Source organism: Adelges cooleyi, unplaced genomic scaffold, assembly GCF_023614345.1.
Source record: "Adelges cooleyi isolate 19-005CV unplaced genomic scaffold, UGA_ACOO_1.1 ACOO_flye_CR_arks_rails_tigmint_CR_PRNA_23, whole genome shotgun sequence".
NCBI lineage: Eukaryota > Metazoa > Arthropoda > Insecta > Hemiptera > Adelgidae > Adelges > Adelges cooleyi.
Window position 1 is genome coordinate 5,424,751 of NW_026095893.1, and position 21,409 is coordinate 5,446,159.

The following is a 21,409-nucleotide window of genomic DNA, read 5'->3' on the forward strand; positions in this document are numbered from 1 at the left end:
AAAAAGAACAGTTATCAAAATATCGTCCATAGTTTGATCGGTTTAAGCAATATTCGAATTAAATATATATTATTTGTATTTATCATAATATTAATTTATCGCAAAATACAATACAATTCATATATTATTACTATATTTTTAAATTATAATTTTTGTATAAAAAAGTTTGCATTAGACTCGTTAAATGTTGATATATTGTTCATTGGTTCAATATCAAGAATAATTACAAATAAATAATTAATAGAATTCACTCTATCTCGTAATAAATAGTAAACCTATACCTCATTCGTTGACAGCAAACTTCTATGATGACTTTATAAAAAAATTATCATTTGTACTTCGCAGTCTCATACTAGTTATTGAACTGCGCCAAAACATTTTTTGACATTTGTTTGATGACGAGGGTCAATCCAAAATTTGCGTGGACAGAAATAGAAATATTCATGATCCATTGTCTTTCTGGAAGATTGATAAAACTTTATTTATTTTCTTAGAAATTAAACAAAGTAGTAAACTGTTAAATTTTAATCATGTCAAATTAATTAAGAAATCATAGGTGAATTGCATGTTTGAAACCGGCGTATTAGTTGGTCAATTTTTAGATAATTTAGTCACAAAATGTATATTTACTTGTACATAGAGGGGTTCGAGTTAAATTTATGTTTATATGATCTGGATTGGCAAAAATTCGGTCAGGGTCTAAATCCTTATAGCTCAATATGCATAATGTCTCACCCTATTAACTTAACAATTTATGTGCGACAATATTGGTTATCAACTATCATCCGTTAATATTTAAATTTACAACATTTATAATAAATAGCAGTGCCTGATGTATTGAAACAAAACAAGTCTTATCGATATTATCAACACATACTAAATCTTTAACAATATGCATATTATCATGAATGCGCGTCGCCTGAATCATGGTGCGTTATTATTTTCTCACAATAAAACTTATTAACTAAAGTGAAACAACGTAATTAAACGGATTATAGCAGTTAATACTTTATTATTAAAATTAAGTAACACCGATTACCTATTACTGTGAAACTATATTTCTGATTTATTTTATTAAATAGCACAGAAAATACGAGTAATTTTAGGTAGTTTTTTAGTTTAAAATGAATTTCGGTATTAATGGGCTTTCGTACAAAACTACAGATTCGTATCAGACTATACGAATAGTAGTATTAGTAATAAAAGAAATGTGAGACCTTCGTTTGAAGGGAATACTCCGCTACAATAAAAAAAACCATGTAGGACAGTACATTAACCCTGTTTTTAATGATATGCATGTACAGATGTTGTCAATAATTCAACTATTATTATTACAACATATTTAATCCAATTATATTTAACATTCAACTTCAACAAAGCATCTATGTTTAATTCACAAGGAGTCACCCACTGTTCTGTTATATTTACAAATAATTTTTAAATTAATTAAGCAGAATAACATAAGACACATATATAACAATTTATTGACAAATTATTATTAAAAGCTTAATTTAAAATCTAAACTTTGTTTTTCTAAAACAAATTAACAACAGTTTAGTAGAGCTTGAGTGTTCAGGTACAGCTGCCGTAATCCTCTTTGTGTAAAGTCATTAATGCTGAATATTATATTTACATGTCAAAGATAAACTTAAATTAAACTTTTTCACTTAAACGCTAATGGTAAAATGTTGATACGTTGAAATTACATGTACAGAAAATATTATAATAATTATTGATTCAACAGCGTACTCTAGATACAATAACGTTAGAAAAGAATAAAATAATCGAAACAAAACAGCAAAATTAAGTCTTTTAGAGGATTCTGAGAAAACGTATGATGTTTAGATTTGATACTAATACTCATCGGTGTGAGGATCCAAACCAGTATCGATGAAGTCCTTTACGTTTTGAATAAATTTACCTGGTAGCAATCTGTAACAAATAAAACATAACTAAAATATTTGATATAAAACATTTTAATAAAGAACGCACTGAGAAATTGCTACAATTTTACATTTTTATATTGAACCTAATCTCCAAAAAAACATTTTAACGTGTGACCTAACCTGTTTGACGAATTTAATAATAAATGGAATGTTATTTTAAGTAATATTTAGTTTATTTAAACAGTACTCTTTTAGCTATTTATTTGTACTGGTGATTTCATTTATTTACCAATGACCTACTATTAGTAGAAGGCAAAGGCAGATCACCATGAAAAAGGTAGGCCACGATTGTTGGTATAATGCCGGTTTAATTTATTACCATAATATGATACCGTACCGTATTATGATAGTACATTAGAGGTTAACTAGTATGCGTACAAAAAAACTGCCGTTGATAAACATTTTTAATGTATTTTACTTGTGTCGAAATTTTGATACAATATTATCTTTTTAATGAGATATAATATAACCTCACGAGTACAGGAAAAAAAACATAATATTTTACCTGGATATTCTATCCAGTGGCAACAACAACCATGGTATGCTGACTTCTTTGTAGTTGCGTCTCATCGACTTTACTATGATATTTGCTACTTTTTCAGGTTTTTGCATATCCAACAAAAATGGGAATCGATTTCTGGGTTTCTTCACTAAACCCGTGTTGACCATTATTGGATACACCGTTGTGAATTTTATATCCGATTTATTATTTTTTGTATCACCAACTCTAAGCTCTTCGTATAAGGCGTCCATGAGTCCTGCAAAAACCAAAACAAATTTTTTTATTAAACATTAATCCAAAATGGTGAGCTCATATGTTTAATCAATCATAAAACTGTAATATATTATAGCAATCAGCCTAAATGAAAAACCTGTGCGTTTTTTAATTTTTTTAGATAAATACAAGTACAATATTACAAGCAAACAAATAAAGTTAGTACTAACTACTATATGTATACAGTAAATTATATTTTTACTGTTTTACTAATATTTTATATATATAATAATATTAGATAAATTATTAACTGGTATAAGTTGTATAATTACAATTTATCAATTAATTTGTTAAATATTATTATAATTATTGTTTTTCAACGAAAAAAATCTAATACATAATCTAACACATTCGCGTGTACTTTTAATTTTTATCAAATGATAAAATAATAATGCATTAAAGCTTTTTTTTTATAGATTTATCATCTACCTTTCTTATAATAATTATTAAATATATTAACAAACATTAACTCAAATACCCATACGACCTCGTCCTTCACAAATATTTTTTATTGGTAGAACTGTTGATCTTAACAAGAATTGTTTTTAGCACAAGGACCGAGTACGATTATTGATCAAATAAATGTAAATCTAATAGTGTAGTTTATATGCAAAACCAATTGGCACCATTTTACAAAAGATTTCAACTAACGCAGTAGTTTTAGAAAATAGGAGCATTTGGTTGTTTAAACTGGCTAGTAAATACAAAATTATGTTTATATTTTCCAATTAGTTTTTGTCCACACCACAGTACGTTTTGAACTGCAAATTAACACATGCACGCGAAAAACTTTTATGGACCACCTGCGCCACACCTTTGATTGACTCCAAAACATTTATAACGCAATTAGTCACACACAGTAGGTTGGATTTGTAGACACTGTATACAGTATAATGTACTGCTATAAAAAGTAAAAAAATTCGGTAAATAAAAAAAAATACCATGGCATCGAAGCTTATAATAACAATATAAATATATAACAACTACCTACCTATATACTTTAGAGAGGCGGATTTGTACAAGTTTTTTTTTTGTACAAATGTGTATGTAACGCTATCATTAAAGAATACTCCATTAAAAAATTTGTTCGTAAAAGTATTTCGAGAATTTGTTGTAAAGTAATCTACACCGAATCCCATAATAAATATTGTTCTCTTAACATTCTCTCAACTAATTAACTATTAATTTTTTAACATTATAATAATAACTATATTATTATAAAAAATATAAATATGCTGCCTTTCTGTAAATTAAGTATTTGATTTTTTTTTCGTTTTATACAGAGACAGAATTGTAATCAAACAATACAAGAAAATTGTGTTTTTTATTTAGTTCAAAAACCAATATACATATTTTTTATCGCTGGATCTGAATCTGGCCTCGGAATTTCTCTAGCGTGACTAGTTTTTTATGAAATCGTCTCCAATTTGTAAAAAAAGCACAACTTTGTCGTTTTCAGCATTACTTGAAATTTTTTTCAACATTCATTTCAAATTACCTATTTCACATATTACAAAACAACGTATTTTTAAAAAACAAAGAAAATGTGTTAGTTCTTTTTAATTTTAGAGTCTATTTAAGATAAGCTAGAAAAATTGGATCAAGAATCAAGATTCGGGATTAGCAAATAACATTTGAAAAGTGTATATATTTGGTGTTTTATTTAAAACTTTTTTAAAATTTAAAAAAAAACTATAAAATCTACATTAATACAGAGACCACTTCTAAATTCAGCAAAAAAGAAGTATTACAAGAAACTCTATTTAAAACACATTTTAGAAAATTATTCAAACGGAGAGAACACGCTTATAATACTACAAAACGGTATTTTAAATGGAGGTGATTTTAAAAATAACTAAACGTGTTATAAAAAATATGGTATTTTTACTATATTTTTTACTAGGTTCTTGCTCCAAAACCATGTTGTATAGTGTTATTAATTGGACTTTTTTTTTTGAGGTTATAACTTCAGACAATATATACTATTACTAAGCATTTGGGATTGGTCATTACTTTGAAATCAATGATTTATTAGAAAACCACCTATGACGTTTAACTTATTGTTATAATTTATCAAATCTTAAAAGTGAAGGCAGCATATTCATTCTTATCGTTTATAATTTATTTATGAACTTACAATATAATCTTTGGGTTTTGTAGTATTGTTAAAACTAGTAGGTAGTTTAATTAAAGTCTTAAAATAAACAATTTTATTGTGTTTACGTAGACTTGATATATCAAGGAATTGGTTACCATGCAATGGTAGACTCGAATTTGTATGAAATATAAGATTTTTGAAATTTGTATCTAACTAATTTAATATAATAATATAAAACAATCTAACTGCGATACATATATCTAAAACATATCACCTGCCTAGTCATCTTTAGCCGACAAAAATATTGGCTAACTACTTACTACTCTATTAATTCATACTATAAATCCACATGGTTCGAAAAGACTAATCGTTTTCAGTTGTTACGTCACCATATAAGAATACGCCCATTAACAGTATTACAATTATTTCTTCCAATACAATATATTATTATCCAGGTATTCCATTACATTTTAAACGTACAATTCCAATTAATTCCCATGGGCGTGTAACAATTAACAACATGACGAGGTAACAACCGTAAACGACCGACTTCTTAGTTCTTGCACAATGCATATAGGTACAAAACCTATTGCTGGAAGCACGACCTTAACCTCGTCTTTAAGATTATGATTTGATATTATTTGTTTTTAAATATTATTTGTGTAACTTTTTTTTACATTTTTTTAAGTTTATTTATATAATTTTATCAACCTTTGACATTCAAATGGCAACCTATATATTTTGAGTACTTGTTAAACCAGTTTAAAAATTAGTCAAAAACAAATTTTTATTTTTAGTATTCAATTTAAACGTGTAGAAGAAAGGAGTGATGAGTATATTCAGAAGACACTACCTACCTGTAATTTGTATTGTAAACCAGGTGTTTCGCGCATCAATACTGTTAAGGCTGTGATAGTACTAGAATCACCAAATGTTCATAGACAAATAGAGGAGAATATGATTTGTACTAAAGCGTGGCAATTTTTTGATAAATCTAATGTTTTTTTTCTGTAAATGTTTAAAGTTTGTGTTTTTTAGTATATTTTCAATAAATGATTAAAAATAAGTGGATTGAATAATCGAAAATTTAAAAACGCTTAAGCACAGATAATATTTTCCTCTAGTTACGGTGAAGATTTAGTGATTTTACAACAATTCCAATTTCAAGACACTTTGCTTTTGAGTATTACTTTATTATCTGCAAGTATTACCACAACCGCACTTCTCCTCTAACCTATACTTTAATATAATAAATACTCCAAAAATAATTGTTTTAACTACTTATCGACCAATTTTTTTTTTTTAACAGATAATTCTCGATTTAATGGTAAAAATGAAATATTTAAACTGCCGTTTAAATTTCAAACGTTTATTAAAACGTACGAGTAAAAATGATTAAAAAATATATACAAAAATGAAAAATATTTAATCTTAATTATTTAATAATAAATAAGGAAATAAATCACTTGGTAAACGTATGACTTTCAAATCAAATGCCTATCTTTTAATTTTTAACATTTATATCAGTTTAATAAAAACTAACTACGTATAGATTGTAAGTAAATAAGTATTATTATAATAATAATAATGTTAAATAATAAAAAAAATGAAGGCTTTGGACTTTTATGTAAAAAAAACAAATAATTGTAATTTAATTGTGTGCATTGTTTTTTCATCAACATTTTTTCCCAGAAAGGCTCTGTGCTAATTTTTTTTTTTACAAAACTATATATAACTTTTAATTTTTGTATATTATATTAGAAACAATATTTCGTGTTATTTTATGAGTCGATATTATACGTGTAGCCTTCTATACGTCAATTAACATATTTTCAAAATAATATGCTATTCAATTGGGATTTGTTGTCCTCTTTAATTTTAGCAGCTGTCAATAGTCTTAAGACTCAATATTGAAAATTTCAAAAGACATTATCAATTTAGTTTTTTCCATAATTTAGGCCAAGACCCTGAATTTCTTACTTTGCGTGCTTCACTTGCAAACCGAGGACATTATGTATTTGATTAAAAGTATCATAAAACTTACCTCTGACGGCGAATTTAGATGCGCAGTAAGGTACGACGTTGGGAAGGCCGATGACACCACACATCGAAGATAACGCTATGACGTGCCCGTGATTCTTTTCGATCATGCTGGGTAAAAACGCTTCCAGAGCCTGTAAACAGTATAGGGGTTTTACTTTGAATATATAATTGACAATTATGGTGACCAACATAACAGTGGCATAGCGAATTTCACATTTTCCAGAGGCAATCTTATATTCCACTCACCCATCCCCCACCAACTCAAAACCCTACATTGTGTACACATCTACCACAGTCATATTATAAACTTTTATCCGCTATGGTTGCAATACAGTCTATTGCCCTGCACCCACCTACCCACCCACCCCAATTGGCTTAGAGGGAATAGCCTCTGAGAAGTATAGCTCGCCACGCCACTGGCGATCAATTATTATTACTTATTAGCTATGCTTACCCAAAAATGTGCCAACACGTTGACGTTGAATATTTTCTCTATGGTCTCGTGGCTTTGCAGGAACAATGGTCTACAGGGCATTATTCCCGCGTTGTTCACCAACACCGAGACATCTCCGACTTGCTTTTTCACCAGAGCAGCGGCGTCAATCACTTCTTGCCTGTTGGACACGTCTACCCTGAACGAACACAAAAAACATACAAATATAATTACGTGCCTCACCACCAAAACACTGTACACATAATATGTTAATATAATATTTACAATGGTTATTCATTTTTTTCTACTAATTTGAATTTAATTTCTTTTTAGCTTTTATCAGACTTCAAATTGATGTAAAATATAGAGAGAACATTTGAAATAGTCACTTTACCGCAGACTGCGTCAAAAGAAATTGAAAAATAATTCATCTAAAATGTATAATAATTACATCATGTTTAACTAAGCGATACGTCTAACATCTTGTTTTACAGATATTAATCGTTTTTATGGTTCGTATTAATGAATTAGATTGATACCTAATTAAAACTTCATTTAAAAATACATGTACGTATAACAAATTATATATATGTATTATGCTATGTAATATATATCACTTGACACGGTTAAAAACAATTTTATTTTTGTAACTATTCATATTTCATTTTCAAAAACCTTATTATAGTGTTATACAATGCCGTTGGATTTTAGTTGAATATTGTTAGTAATTTGTTTTTCATCTAGATATTACCTAAAATTGTATGATGAAATAATCTGTTGTTAACTGTTGAAGTATACAATTAAATATTAATGAACTACATGCCTGATGACATCATATCATAATACTTAATATCTAACATTGAAAACAATTTGTATTGAGTAACCATCTTATATATAAGTGTATCATTAAAATCGAATAGAGATTTTCTGTTGAATAACTAGAGCTCGATTTCTGTATTATCTGAAACAAAAATGGTCGGTCCCCAGCTCGCACAAGCTTTATTTATTTGAGAATTTTAAGTTGCATCCGTAGATATAAAGGCGCCTATGTATGATTGTGCGAAAAAAGTTAAGGCCACAGAGCAGGTTTAATGTACATTTTGGAAATCAGCTTACAGTGTATAGTCCCTCTAAGTATATTTTTGTTTCACAATTTGATGTTAACCCTTCAATCGTTATCATCGTTATTTTTAATTAAAATGATAAGACTTAAAAAATCATAATTGTTGTTTAAACTGATATTTGTTTTATTAATTTTAAACCAAATATTCAGCGGTAGATTTTTTTTATTACAAGATTTTTTTTACAGATTTCGATAGAGCAAAAAAACTCAGACACTCAAAAAGTCTGGGATACAGTTACTGATTATCTCTTCCATTGCCGTGTCAAGTTATCTGGCAACGACTTTACAAATAATTGTGTATTAAATTATTATACTTATAAATTCCAACTAGAATATTTTGTTGTTTTCATGTCTATAGTTACATGATGAGAATTAGCCGGCACAGCAATACGTCCAGTACACAACTAATAATAATTATAGTTACATCAACGTGTCCAGTGTCTGTAGCTATTTGAAACTTATTATTTTTATCTTTTAACGGTACATTTTTTTTAAATTTGAAAACAATTGTCTTGAAGATATGTTTACGAGCAAAGATTATCTTGATAACAGCCTACGCCGTGATTTATGCCAACGCTGACAATCCTTGCTAATTAAATTTCATTTCTAATGACCATTCAGATAATATATATATTTTGTTTGTGTGTATATACAAATGGACATTACATAGGTAGGCACGATAACTACTCAGCGGAACCAGTTGGAAATAGTTGCTTTACTTTTACTTTCACCATTCGCTATATGATGTACACTACAGATATCCTCCCCGGGCATTGCAGCAGTATGATGATCAAATATTATACTAACATATAATCTAATAAAAATTAAAAATAAATCATCAGCAATTACCGCCTCATAATAAACTATGTACAAACTGTGCAAGTAACACATCAATACATATAATGTATTATTTTGACATCTCTTCATTACAAAAATATGCAATCAATTTGTCTGGCCTATCGCTAAAGAAATTCACGCCGAATATACACTGAGTACTTTTGATATAATATTTTAACTTCGATGCAAAGCTGAGAAGGTATTGTATTTACATTTTACAATAATGTTTTTAGTTAATTTTTATATTTTTGTGTCTGTACTCTGGACCTACGATATCTTCTAATGCAAATTTGTAACTATTTCGACTGTTTTTAAAAAAGTTATAGAGCGTCGTAATTTGAAGTTGACAAAATATGTGTAACTTTTTGGTTGTTTTCGCGATTTTAAAGAGGAATGTATGAACTTTTTAAAATTTTTAGTCTAATAATGTACCTCACGGGTACAATTTATGATCTTAAGAGCTGCTTCACGAAGAAATCGATTCAGTGGCTTTATATAATATAAAAAATAAAAAATACATCATGGTAAATACAATAAACTATGATTATAAACTACGCAATTATGCACATGCCCGCAATTCTTAAAAACAAGATGTCTTATAAATATGATTTTTATGCACATTGTAGTATTATGATTCAATGGCAAGGATAATTTAGTAAATAATAAGTAATATTATATGGTATAGTATGTATTATACACAGTATTCATTCTAGTGACCTCAGGTGGTCTTACGCTTTTATTTAAAAAAGCATTGTTAGTAAGCACTAAACATTGACTCCAAACTTATACTTGATCTAAGCGACTGCTTCAATATAATTTTATAGTCACATAAAAAAAAATGTGTTTAAAATTCATATTTTGAATAATAAAAATATTAGACAAATTTTTCTTTTGTCTAAAACTTCCAAATTATTAAACTATATCAATAAAAAAATGTCTTATATAAATTAATTAAAAAAGTGATTTAACTTAAGTATAAATATGATTATCGAGGTTTTGTGCATTAGTCAGGGTTCTGTAAATCACTTGAAAAATATTGCTTTTCGACTAAATTCGACTTTACTTTATTTTTCAACATTAAAAAGTACATTACTAAAGGGGAAATAATCGGAAAATTACTCATAAAGGAATGAAATGATTCAGATAAAAATCTCAACAAGTTTGAATATTTTTTTACTCATTTGGACCGGATTTGCAGGGCTCCAACATTCAAATTCTCCGAAAACCATAAAAGGAACACTTTAATAATACATTCAAACATACATACTCGTATGTTAGGTATGTATACATAAAATAATAACACTATATTTTTCATTAATAATATAAATCGCACCGTAATTAATTAGTTAGCCGACAAGGAAATAATTTAAGTATCTAAAGAAAATTTTCTAGATTATTCTTAAATAATATTTGCTCATGCACTCATAATTGTAGTGATTTATGTTACGCCATTAAGCTATTAGCGGCATTTAACCATAATTTTAGGATGATGTTGCTTGTTGAACGATAGTACCTATCAGTGTGTTGCGCATAACTAATTTCTTTATGTTGGTTCTTTGGACTTGACATTTAATGCTATTTGCGAAAATCATCTACTCGAAAACACAATATCATTAATGCTACTGTAAAACAAATCGTATTAACTCGTGTACAGTAATACACATAGTCATTGTCGGCGAGTACCAACCTACTTAGTACACAAACATCAACGCCACCGTTATAGGAAGCACTACCTTAAGAACGAAAATAGAAATATAATCGCGCTTGATCCTTGCATAATGACAAATGTCAAGGTCTGGATGATCATAAATTACGGTGTGATATACTGTTTTTTTTTTACTATATGGCCCGTGGGGTATAACAAGTGGCGTTGTGAATACAACAAAAACACTTGTACAACATTGACCTAGACGTTATCTGTGTACTCCTGCCGGACGTGATTTGACTGAATGATTTGCCAAATTACAGCATATAAGTGTTATTTTATTTTTTTGCTTTCCGCTAACTCTCTACTAATTAGATGAAATATGTATGACCAATGTAGGGATATCGATCCCTAAATGGTCATTTGCTAAGTATTAAAATTTGATTTACATTTAGTCTAATGAAAACACCGTTTTCACTGACTTTTCAATAAATATATTATATTTATTTAAAACAAATAATACATTATGTGATTAACAAGTAAAGGTATTGTAGTACATAAATAACTCAATTACGTCAGTTTAGAAAAGCTTTAAACATTGTTCAAGCAACTAAGATCTTTTCAAATAATGTTAAAAATATGACTTTTGAGGAATTATTCGAATAATACGATTCATATTTATTATTTTTGTGCGTACTATAATATAGTATACATTGCTTATACGTGTTTGCCAGCGTTTAAGTTTCCAATGACCACGATATACATATTTAAACTAATAAATAAGTGAAACCAGTGTATTTGTATAAAGTGCAAACAAATTTAGTACAAACAAATTGCAATTTTGTTAAGACAAAATGCAATTGCTAAAACAGTTATAAAGAAAAATATTGTTAAAATGATTATCATTTTTTTGATATTTTGCAAACAAATAACACTATTCAATAATATTACTAGGTATCAACTTTCTACTATAGGTACTTACTTATAGGTGTAGACTCGCTTGTGTCCTCTAAGCTTAAGCATGTCTTTTGTCTGCTCGTTACCTTTTTCATCAAGATCCCAGCACACAATAATTGCCTTTTGCTCAGCAAACAATATCGCCAATTCCCGACCAATTCCATGACCGGCTCCGGTTATCTAAGAAAAAAATTGTACCCATAAAGAAATCTGAATCTCTTAACGCCTGCCTATATAGATTTACAGTGGCGATTCCTAAGGGTAGGGGAGAAGGGTTATAACCCTTTTTCGAATTATTCAGTTTTTAGTAACTACAAATTTCTTCTCACTTTTATATCATAACTTGAAATACTACTTTAATCGATTTCAACGCCTTAAAAAAATAAATTCTAGTTGCGCCACTATTTATAAAATATATATTACATCTCGGCTACCTTTGAGTCATATATTATTTATTTTTTGACCATCTCAATATCTATAAAAAAAACGTATTATAAAACTGTATACCTACACAGTTAAGTTATCAATTTAATTTGGTAAACAGCTGTGAGACTGGAGACAATTGTTTTTCAAATACAATACATTGTTTTTGATTTAAACGCTCTTTAGTGTAAAAATGTAAGAAATTGATGCGATAAATCAATGATTTTTTGATAACGAGACCTCCTTGATTTATTGTCAACACTAAGGTCAAGTATACAACGTAAATTCTTAAAAGAAAAATTTAAGAAACCAACTAGGCTCAAAAATTGTTTGTCCTTAAGACTTCTAGTCACTAAAAACTGAAGTGAATGTGTCATGTGGTATAAATTCGGCACCGACATACAGTGTCGCACGCTGACAACATCAATAGCTTTATTGGTATACGTGTCATTATAGTAATAATAATAATATTAACAGTTAACGTGCAGGAACAAAAAATAGGTCAATCGATGATCGAGAGCTATTTTCATTGTACCACCGAACACAGAATAAAGATCCAATATAATATTACAATATTGTATTGCCATTATTATATTATAGTAATAATATGACGTAGTTTTATGCCTATTGTTAACGTTTATACAGACAGTGGACCACTAGACGAGTAAACATTTTTATAATGACTACAATAGTAATATGTATATTAAGGTGGAAGTTAATAATACATTCGAAATTAATTGATTGAAAAGCATCGAAGCTTTAATAATTAAGTATTCATATTATCGGTATGTCACAGTGTGAAAATTGTGATTAGTATGTTCAGTAGCCGATCGTGGTTGTCCAGCATAGACTAATCGTTATAAATTAGGTGATTTATTATTTTTAGTATTAGGTTCGTATAAATATAGATCTCCCAGTATGCCTAAAGAGATACGCGGAAAGCTCGATGCAGCACGCTGTGTCAGCCGTTCATTTTTTTTTTTAAATACTGGCCGACTCTGCGGTGACAACCAATCTTCGGATATTATGTTTTGGAAAACCGGTTTTCAGGGTAAGAATTATTAATTTACAAAAAAATGTAAAAAAAAAAAATAATAATAATAACGCGATAACGATAATAAGTAACCCAAGGACCAAAATGTAACTTGACGGTTATGGCGTAAGCATAGCTACTTGATTCTTGAAGAACCGTCTTTACCTGTTTACGAAATATCATTCAGGCGTCGTGTCCTCTCGACTCTTGTGAAACTTGATATCGTCATGGCGCGCGGACAATACATAATAGTGTATGTTATTTCATATATAGTCATATTATTATACTGGCGAACCCGACGATTCTGGTTTCATGCGCGATAATAATACAAGTAAAAGTTTTAATATATGTTTATCGTTATTTCCATGTTATTATATTCAACTCTCGGCAGTCAGCTAAGTCCACTCTTTGAACTTAACCGCCATGGCCCCTTTAAAATTATATCACGAATGCCATGTAAAGAAATCTTACGCGAGAAAAAATCTAACTGTCAATTTTCCGAGTTCAAACTTCTCTTTGTAATTGAGGAAGGAGTAGTTTTGTATAATTTTATAGTTTTAAGAGAAATTGTTTTGAAAATAGTTGTACGTCATTTAAAAAGCAATAAAACATGTACTTACTAAGTTGTAATGTTTACCATATAAATATAGTGGAATAGTTATATTTTTTTTAGGTTTTTATTAGGGCAATTAGTTTTATATTTAATAAATTGTTAAAAACCTGAAAATCCGCTCTCTATAACTAACAATATAACTGACAACTTGCTATGCAAAGAACACACAATTGGTTAAAGTAGATAAGTTGGCTAAGAAAATTAATACTTTCTTATTATTGACACGTGCTACTAGATGAACAATTATAATTACTATTGTATGATTACTAGTTTCATTATGTGACTGTTTAGAATAAAATAATATTCATATATTAAGTATTTTACCTAAGAATACTTATCAATGTGTAATATCGGAAAATCGTTATGCACATTTGAGTATTTGTTACTTTTAGATTCGCCTTTTTTCTGTTTCTGATTATAATTACTATTTTAACTCACCAATATGATTTCGTCGACTAGAGATTTTTCTAGGGGCGGCAAAAACGTCCGCACGATTGATTCGATAGTTGTGTACACAAACTTGATGATCAATAAGATCAATTCGACCAACAGTAGACTAGAATACGCGACCGAATTGCTTACGGAATTCGACCTGGAACAAAATCGGTCATAGGTATGATAATTAATAGTAAAAGTAATAAATTTATCAAACACACCTGTATCTCTTGGCCAGGGGGGAAGATTGCACGTTTCCGTTGGCAGTCATCCCTATACTGTCGTTTTAGTAGGTTACTAACACAGGTATCATCCGAGTAGCAGCCGATCAACTGCAATAAAAATATATATAATTATTATAATAACAACATATACTGTTACATAAATCAACGTATAGGCATGTCTTGCGGCCAATTTCCCGACGTTAACTTTTACAGTATAATAATTACATGACCGGATATAATATGAATACATATAAACGCATTCACGACTAACTAGAAGTTCACGGTCTGTTACATAACACACACGATTCATTTACCATGTGAAATATTTTTAACGAAAGTGTGCGGAAACGATATTACCCATTAAAACGCTGAATTCGGCGAAATTTTTAAATATTTGTCGACATTTCTTCCCAGCTACAATCAAAAACTAGTTTTAATCAGATTGACCATGTAAATTATTTGAAAGTCAGCGGGCTGACAAACATCTATCTTAAAATCAACACAATCCCTTTTAGTCAATTTGTAAATGCACTTTTTGCAGTCCAAAATACATAATATTTATAATCACTTGTATTTCCGTTCAATGCCGCCCCCAGGGAAGGATTAAAGGGTAATACTAATCTGACTTTCTAATAAGTTTTGTTATAAGACAAAATACATATGCGTGCTCCATAGTATTTATTTTTAACCAATTTTTTCAAACGTTGTCTGACTTTGGCCACGGCTTAAGTTGATAAGTTCATTTTTTATTATTCATAAAGAAAACTAAATAATGTTTATCGTTCTGATAATGACGTTGTTCATTGATTATTTCTGTGGGTATTACAGAATCTTTCATGTGAGTATACATTATTCTTTTGTCTATATATTTCTTTGTTTTTCTCTACTACTATATCCCTTATTTTTTTGATAATATTTCATGTAACCTTCGTGTAATAAACCTATAACAATTTGTGTTTATTAAATTTATTGAACTCGAAAGTAAAAACAAAATTAAAACATAATTGACGATTGATAACAACGTACGATTGATACGACCAGGACTGAGAGTGAATTGTGAATTCTACATTTTGTGATTATCCACGACTCACGAGAGATCATCTTAAATAAATTTAGACATCTAGACGATCGTAATGCATATTTTTTATGTTATGCCATTAATCAACGAAAGTATTATTGCCGATAATCGTAAGCGAGAAAGATGTTCTAGAGGGCACCTACACAAACATATTAGCGTATGCATTTTTTTATTGGATTTTTTTTAGAAACCTTAAGTCGTAGAGGAAGGGATTGAAAGAGCTGATCCGAAATTATGAAAAATCTATGGAAATACATTGTTGTTGTTAACGTAATATGTTTTCTTGATCTACTCGTGACCTATACAATTATTACACGATGTCGTCATAGAAAGATATACAAAACTACATGTTACATGAGTTATATAAAAAACTAACGACGTCATGGGTAGGATTCGGCAGTTTTCATTGAGTGTACCTATACAAAACAGGCGGGTACAAAATATATATGTAACTATATAAAACGTCTGGAATGTTATGAAACGCAATGATTCCATAGACAGCCTATATAATATACCATATTTACATTTTCGAACAGCTAATCAAGGCTAACGGCTACTTTAAATTTATTTTTAAACTAGTGAAATATAATTAATCCTTCAGCAATTTGATTCGGTTATAGTTTTTAGTATAAAATCAACTTAAAGTGACGTACAATAGTATTATCATTAACGTAGGTATGAAGGTCAAGACGATTGCGTCGAATGTAAGGACCGCGTGAAAGGATGATCCTTCATTGGAAAAACAAATGAACAAAGTATGTATTCGTGACTATATCTTTATGACCCTAAATCATGTAATTTCTTTTCGTGTAAGTAATTTCCATGCTCACGGAGAATTTTTAACAGTTAAAAATCTTCCGAAATTTTGTTACGAGGCATACAAATGGTTTAAAAATTATTATAAAACCCATAATAAATTTCATTTCAGAAACATAATAGCGTCTGGTTTTGTATCCAATTAAGTTAAATATAATGACCTTGTCCATCGTAACATCCGCGATGTGTTACCATAAAATTAACTGTTACCAATCCTTCGCAAAAACGACCAAGTTCAAAACAACAAGCACGTCATTAGATATTATTGTGTTTTTATAATTAAAAATTCCCACAGTCAAATTATTTTCCCACAAACATTCTTAATAATAAACATAACAATTATTTTATATGAATACTTTATAATTTATACTATATAATTTATAATTTATTCTTTTTATACTTTATATTAATAATTCGTCTAGAAATAATTTCCCCATATCATTCGAATTATATTTTTGCTGTATTCTTGGTAAACCGTGTTCTAAACAATTTGGTGACCTTGTAGTTACTTTATTAACATTTTTTGTTATAATTATTTTCATATAGACTATAGAGCTATTATTTTAGTTACAGTAATTAGGTATTATAATAGTAAACTAATTTTGTTAAAAAACTCAAAATTAAATAGAAAAAATAAGCCAACGACGTTAATACGATAATAATTGAGACTACATTGCCTATATGTACATATAAGCGTTACATCAGTCAGTTGTAATCTCATCTACACAACTATGCGTGTGTTGGAAAAATATAATAAATAATTTTTTGTTTGCCACGCTACATTTTTATTTTCGAGTAAAACATCTCTCGAAAGATGTACTTTTGTAAGGTGCTGAGTAGTAACAACTTTATTGTTAATCTAATAGTACTATGACTGAATTACATTTTATATTCAGCGCACCTTTATGTTATGAGGTTTTGCGTTTTAGTAAACAAAAAATTCTTAACTATTAAATGCAGTTTGAGTATTTATATTGAGTATATTTTATATCTGAAGGATGGATGCATGAAGATTTCGAACATTAAGTATATTGTCTGTCAATACATTTTATTTCTATATAGGTTCAATAAAATACACTACGCTTACTGCTTATAATGGTCGATCACGTCAAGAAAACGGCTATTTAATTTCTCGTGTAATTTAAATGCATGATTCTTGATCACGAAACGGAAAATATAGTTTTTACCTTACGAATGCTGATACCAACTTTCACTAACAATAATTAACATGTAAAGGTCGTATTTATAAGCAAATTAATATTATAATATCATTATTTAGTATGCTGTAGTCAGAGGGTATTATAATTCAATTTCTCAACAGATTAACCCAAGTAACTTCATTTTTTCAGAGAAATATTATACAATAATATCGCCTATAATTATGAATATTTTATACTTAAACGCTAATTATTTTTAATTCCGAATAAATCAATTACTTATTTTAATCTCATCAAGATAATGTCGTACTGGTAACGGTACAGATAATATCACCAGTACATGTTGAATATTGAACTGGAACACTGGATGCAAGACTCTTTGTGGATTAATTTTATACTTATTGGCACGAACAACAATAACATTATTATTTGGTTTTTTTTGTGTGTCATACATGATATATCCTATGTAGAGATTGGAGAAAGAGCTTACGAGTTTGGATTATATAATACTTAACTCAATATCAAAATAGTTTTATTTTAACACTTGATAATATCGGAATAATCATTAATTGGATAAAATATAGTGGCTGTTGTTTTTTTGCGGTGATGCAGTGAAAATGAAAGTGTGGTAATAATATAAAATGTTTCTGTAAATACAAAATGTTTATCGTGAAATATATATATGTATATATCATATTTTTTCCTTTATTGATTTCACTTTCATCAGAGATTTACGTAGGAACTAGCCAGCTTAGAAAAAGTGACGCCTACCTACCACAAGATATGTTGGTATGCACAAGTGTTGCGGTAATATTACACACACAAACACACATCAATAAAACCAGAAAAACTAGTATGTATACAATATATTATACATCAGTAACTATTATGTATGCTCTCACTATAAAAATATTATGATCCACTTTGTTTTATTAGAACATTTTCGTCGCTTTTTGCAATCGCTTGTAATGGAAACAAATTGTACATAGTTTATTGTTTATTTTTAACCGTTGGTGCCTCTACCTCGTCAAAGTTTATTGGTGCACTGTTTTTTTATTTGAATGAGCTAGTCGCTAGTTATTTAAAACTTAAGAAACTAACTATCACCTATGTACATTTTTTATTGTTATCTATTAACCTTTGTAGTAGATGCTGTACCAATAAACAAAAATCTTAAGAAATACGAATTAAACTTCTTAATTAAGATAATATTTGTCTGGAAACGTTTTCTATAAAAAAAAAATATTAAAGATTTGATTTACAGACATCATTATTTTTTGGTGGTACTTCTAAGTCTAACTTTAATATCAAAAATGGATAGGTATTTACTTAAATAATATGTTGCCTAGATGATTATTATTGGATAACGTTTTATTTGAATGATGCAGAACTCTATTTACATATTATTTTGGTATTTTGTTCACCCTACATACAATTTATTTACTAACATAATTAACTGTGACAACCGGATTATACTATCGGTTATTATTTGTGTATACTGCTGTTTAATTGAAAAAAATATGTGTTTAGGTGAAAATAAAGTTGTACGCTGCGTAATATACGCTTTATTAGTATTAAACGTTTTTCTGAACATACCGATTATATTTTAAAGCTTAATTTTTGTATAAAAATTAAATGTGATGGTGTAACAATTAACTTATAGGGGTGATTGATACCTACCGAACGCTAAGGGACCTGAGACCGTTCTCGTCAGTTGGCTTACTAGTTAGTATAGTTTAGCCTATAACTTTTACATAGATAAACTATACTTAATTTAAACGTCAATTCAATTCCATTTTTAGTTTTTCAGGGACTCTTGTTGCGCGTTTTCCATAATTAAGCTTAAATAATTAATACACACTATGATTGAATTTTCTTCTACATAAAATATTTTATTGTTATTATAAGCTTTCTCGTAAATGTCAAACGAAACATCAGTTGCTTCTTACATTACGTAAAGAGTATCTTGCGAGCAAGTTCCGAAATTCGAATACTTAATTATATAAGTGTTTTCATAGATTCGGCTACTTCCCATGCCCATTAAAGTGTGTAGTAGTTTTTATTACATTTTACGAATTTTAAATGGAGCCTACATAATGGACCCATTTCAAAATAACGCACGCCATTTCATAGGCCATGGTCAATGGCGCTGGCAGATCGATATTGCACGCCGGCGCTTAACACTGACGCACAATAATAATGGCAGCATAAATGTTTTAGATTCGAAGCAAAGCTTATCAGCTCAGGTATACTTTTCGTTTAGCAATACTAACCTCAATTTTTAAAAATAAAATTCCAAAAATGATATAGGTAGATCGCAACCCTTTTTGTAAGTTAGTTATTTCCAGTGCTTTAACGTAAAACTATTTTTATGATTGATCTAGGTTTCAATTTTTACTTACTTTTAACGGATCGGTATCTAAGAAAAATAGTCCTCTTCTTTGAATAGTTTACAGGTTTTTTTTTTCTTTTACTTCACGGAGTGATAACTAAGCAGTGACTGTCGTGTCCTGGAGTATACTTGTCTAATAGACGGTGAAACCGAACAGCGTGTACAAACCGCAACCGACACACAACGTGAACTGAAACGCTTTCTTGGTCGTAGCTGCTGCCGAGCGGTGGTCGTCCAGCAACAACTTTCCACCACTTCCTCGACTGTTACCGTACAGGTCTTTCAGTTATCATAATACTGTTAGCCTTGTTGTTGTTATGCCTATTTTGTACTTTCAATTTCTGTTTTATTCTATATGTATTTCCTTTTTGCGGTTTTCTGAGCCTTCCGATATTTAACAAGCGCCGCTTGTATGGTTAACCGAGCATAATATTTCAAGCCAAAAATAACTGTTATTTCGCTGTTATTGAACAATAATTGTAATTATAATTTTAAGATAACGCCATATCCCTTGGAAATCTTAATTTAAACATGAAAAATTTTGAATTATTATATTATGTTGGTTTTCATTTTCACTCTAAAGTGTTGATAAACTATTTTTTTACCGCGTCTGAGGTAATTCACAGAAACTCAACGTTTGGTAGATAATTATATTCTCTAAACACAATTAAAAAGCCTCCTTGGACCATGTACTTATATTTTAAAGAGCATATATATTTTATTAAATTCTAACGGAAAGCCACATTCCACCGGAATTCTAACGGTATCAAATAGATGGTACCGGAATTTCACTAATTTCAAAGAATGATTCAAGTATTCAAGTACTCTTTTTATACAAAAAATGTGTAAGTGAATGGGTTCTATTACTTACAAATATATATAAATATTGTGTAAGAGGTATGAGGTCTACTTAACTAAAAAAAATCAAACAGCTGTTTTTTATTATGGAAAAATTTTCAAATTAAATTTATTTAATTACAAGAAACTGAAGTTTTTAAATAAAAATCATATATAAATATTATATATGATATACATTAATTATATATAAATATTATGTATAAATATAACCATATTTTTCAAGAATAATTTTACTCTATTGCCATACCTATTTTCGCGATGGACATTAATTAATTATGGTCTAAATTACTATGGACATTTTTACCGTTAATCTACCTATTATAAGTGACTACATCTTATAATACTCTGTGTTATAAGACTTTAGTTAAACACATTTACGGTAATTAATACAAATAGCAATGATTAAAGGATAATGAGCAAATATAAATAAACCTTAATTTTGGAAATGCTGACGTTATAACAGACTAATCGTACGAAATACATTTAGGTACGTTCCGTATCAACAATGTAATTTTAAATCTAT

General features: G+C 28.9%; 1 protein-coding gene across 1 annotated transcript; it reads right to left on the reverse strand.

The window, feature by feature from the left end:
• Nucleotides 1-1,260: 1,260 nt before the first annotated feature.
• Nucleotides 1,261-20,229, reverse strand: LOC126835839 (estradiol 17-beta-dehydrogenase 11-like). Its single transcript, XM_050568680.1, has 8 exons — nucleotides 20,039-20,229; nucleotides 14,583-14,693; nucleotides 14,365-14,518; nucleotides 11,883-12,037; nucleotides 7,317-7,494; nucleotides 6,864-6,993; nucleotides 2,452-2,704; nucleotides 1,261-1,932 (listed from the first exon to the last, which is right to left on the reverse strand). Exons 2-8 carry the CDS (start codon nucleotides 14,630-14,632, stop codon nucleotides 1,854-1,856), a joined length of 999 nt encoding a protein of 332 aa, XP_050424637.1. The 5' UTR covers nucleotides 14,633-14,693; nucleotides 20,039-20,229; the 3' UTR covers nucleotides 1,261-1,853.
• Between the last annotated feature and the right edge of the window lie 1,180 nt (nucleotides 20,230-21,409).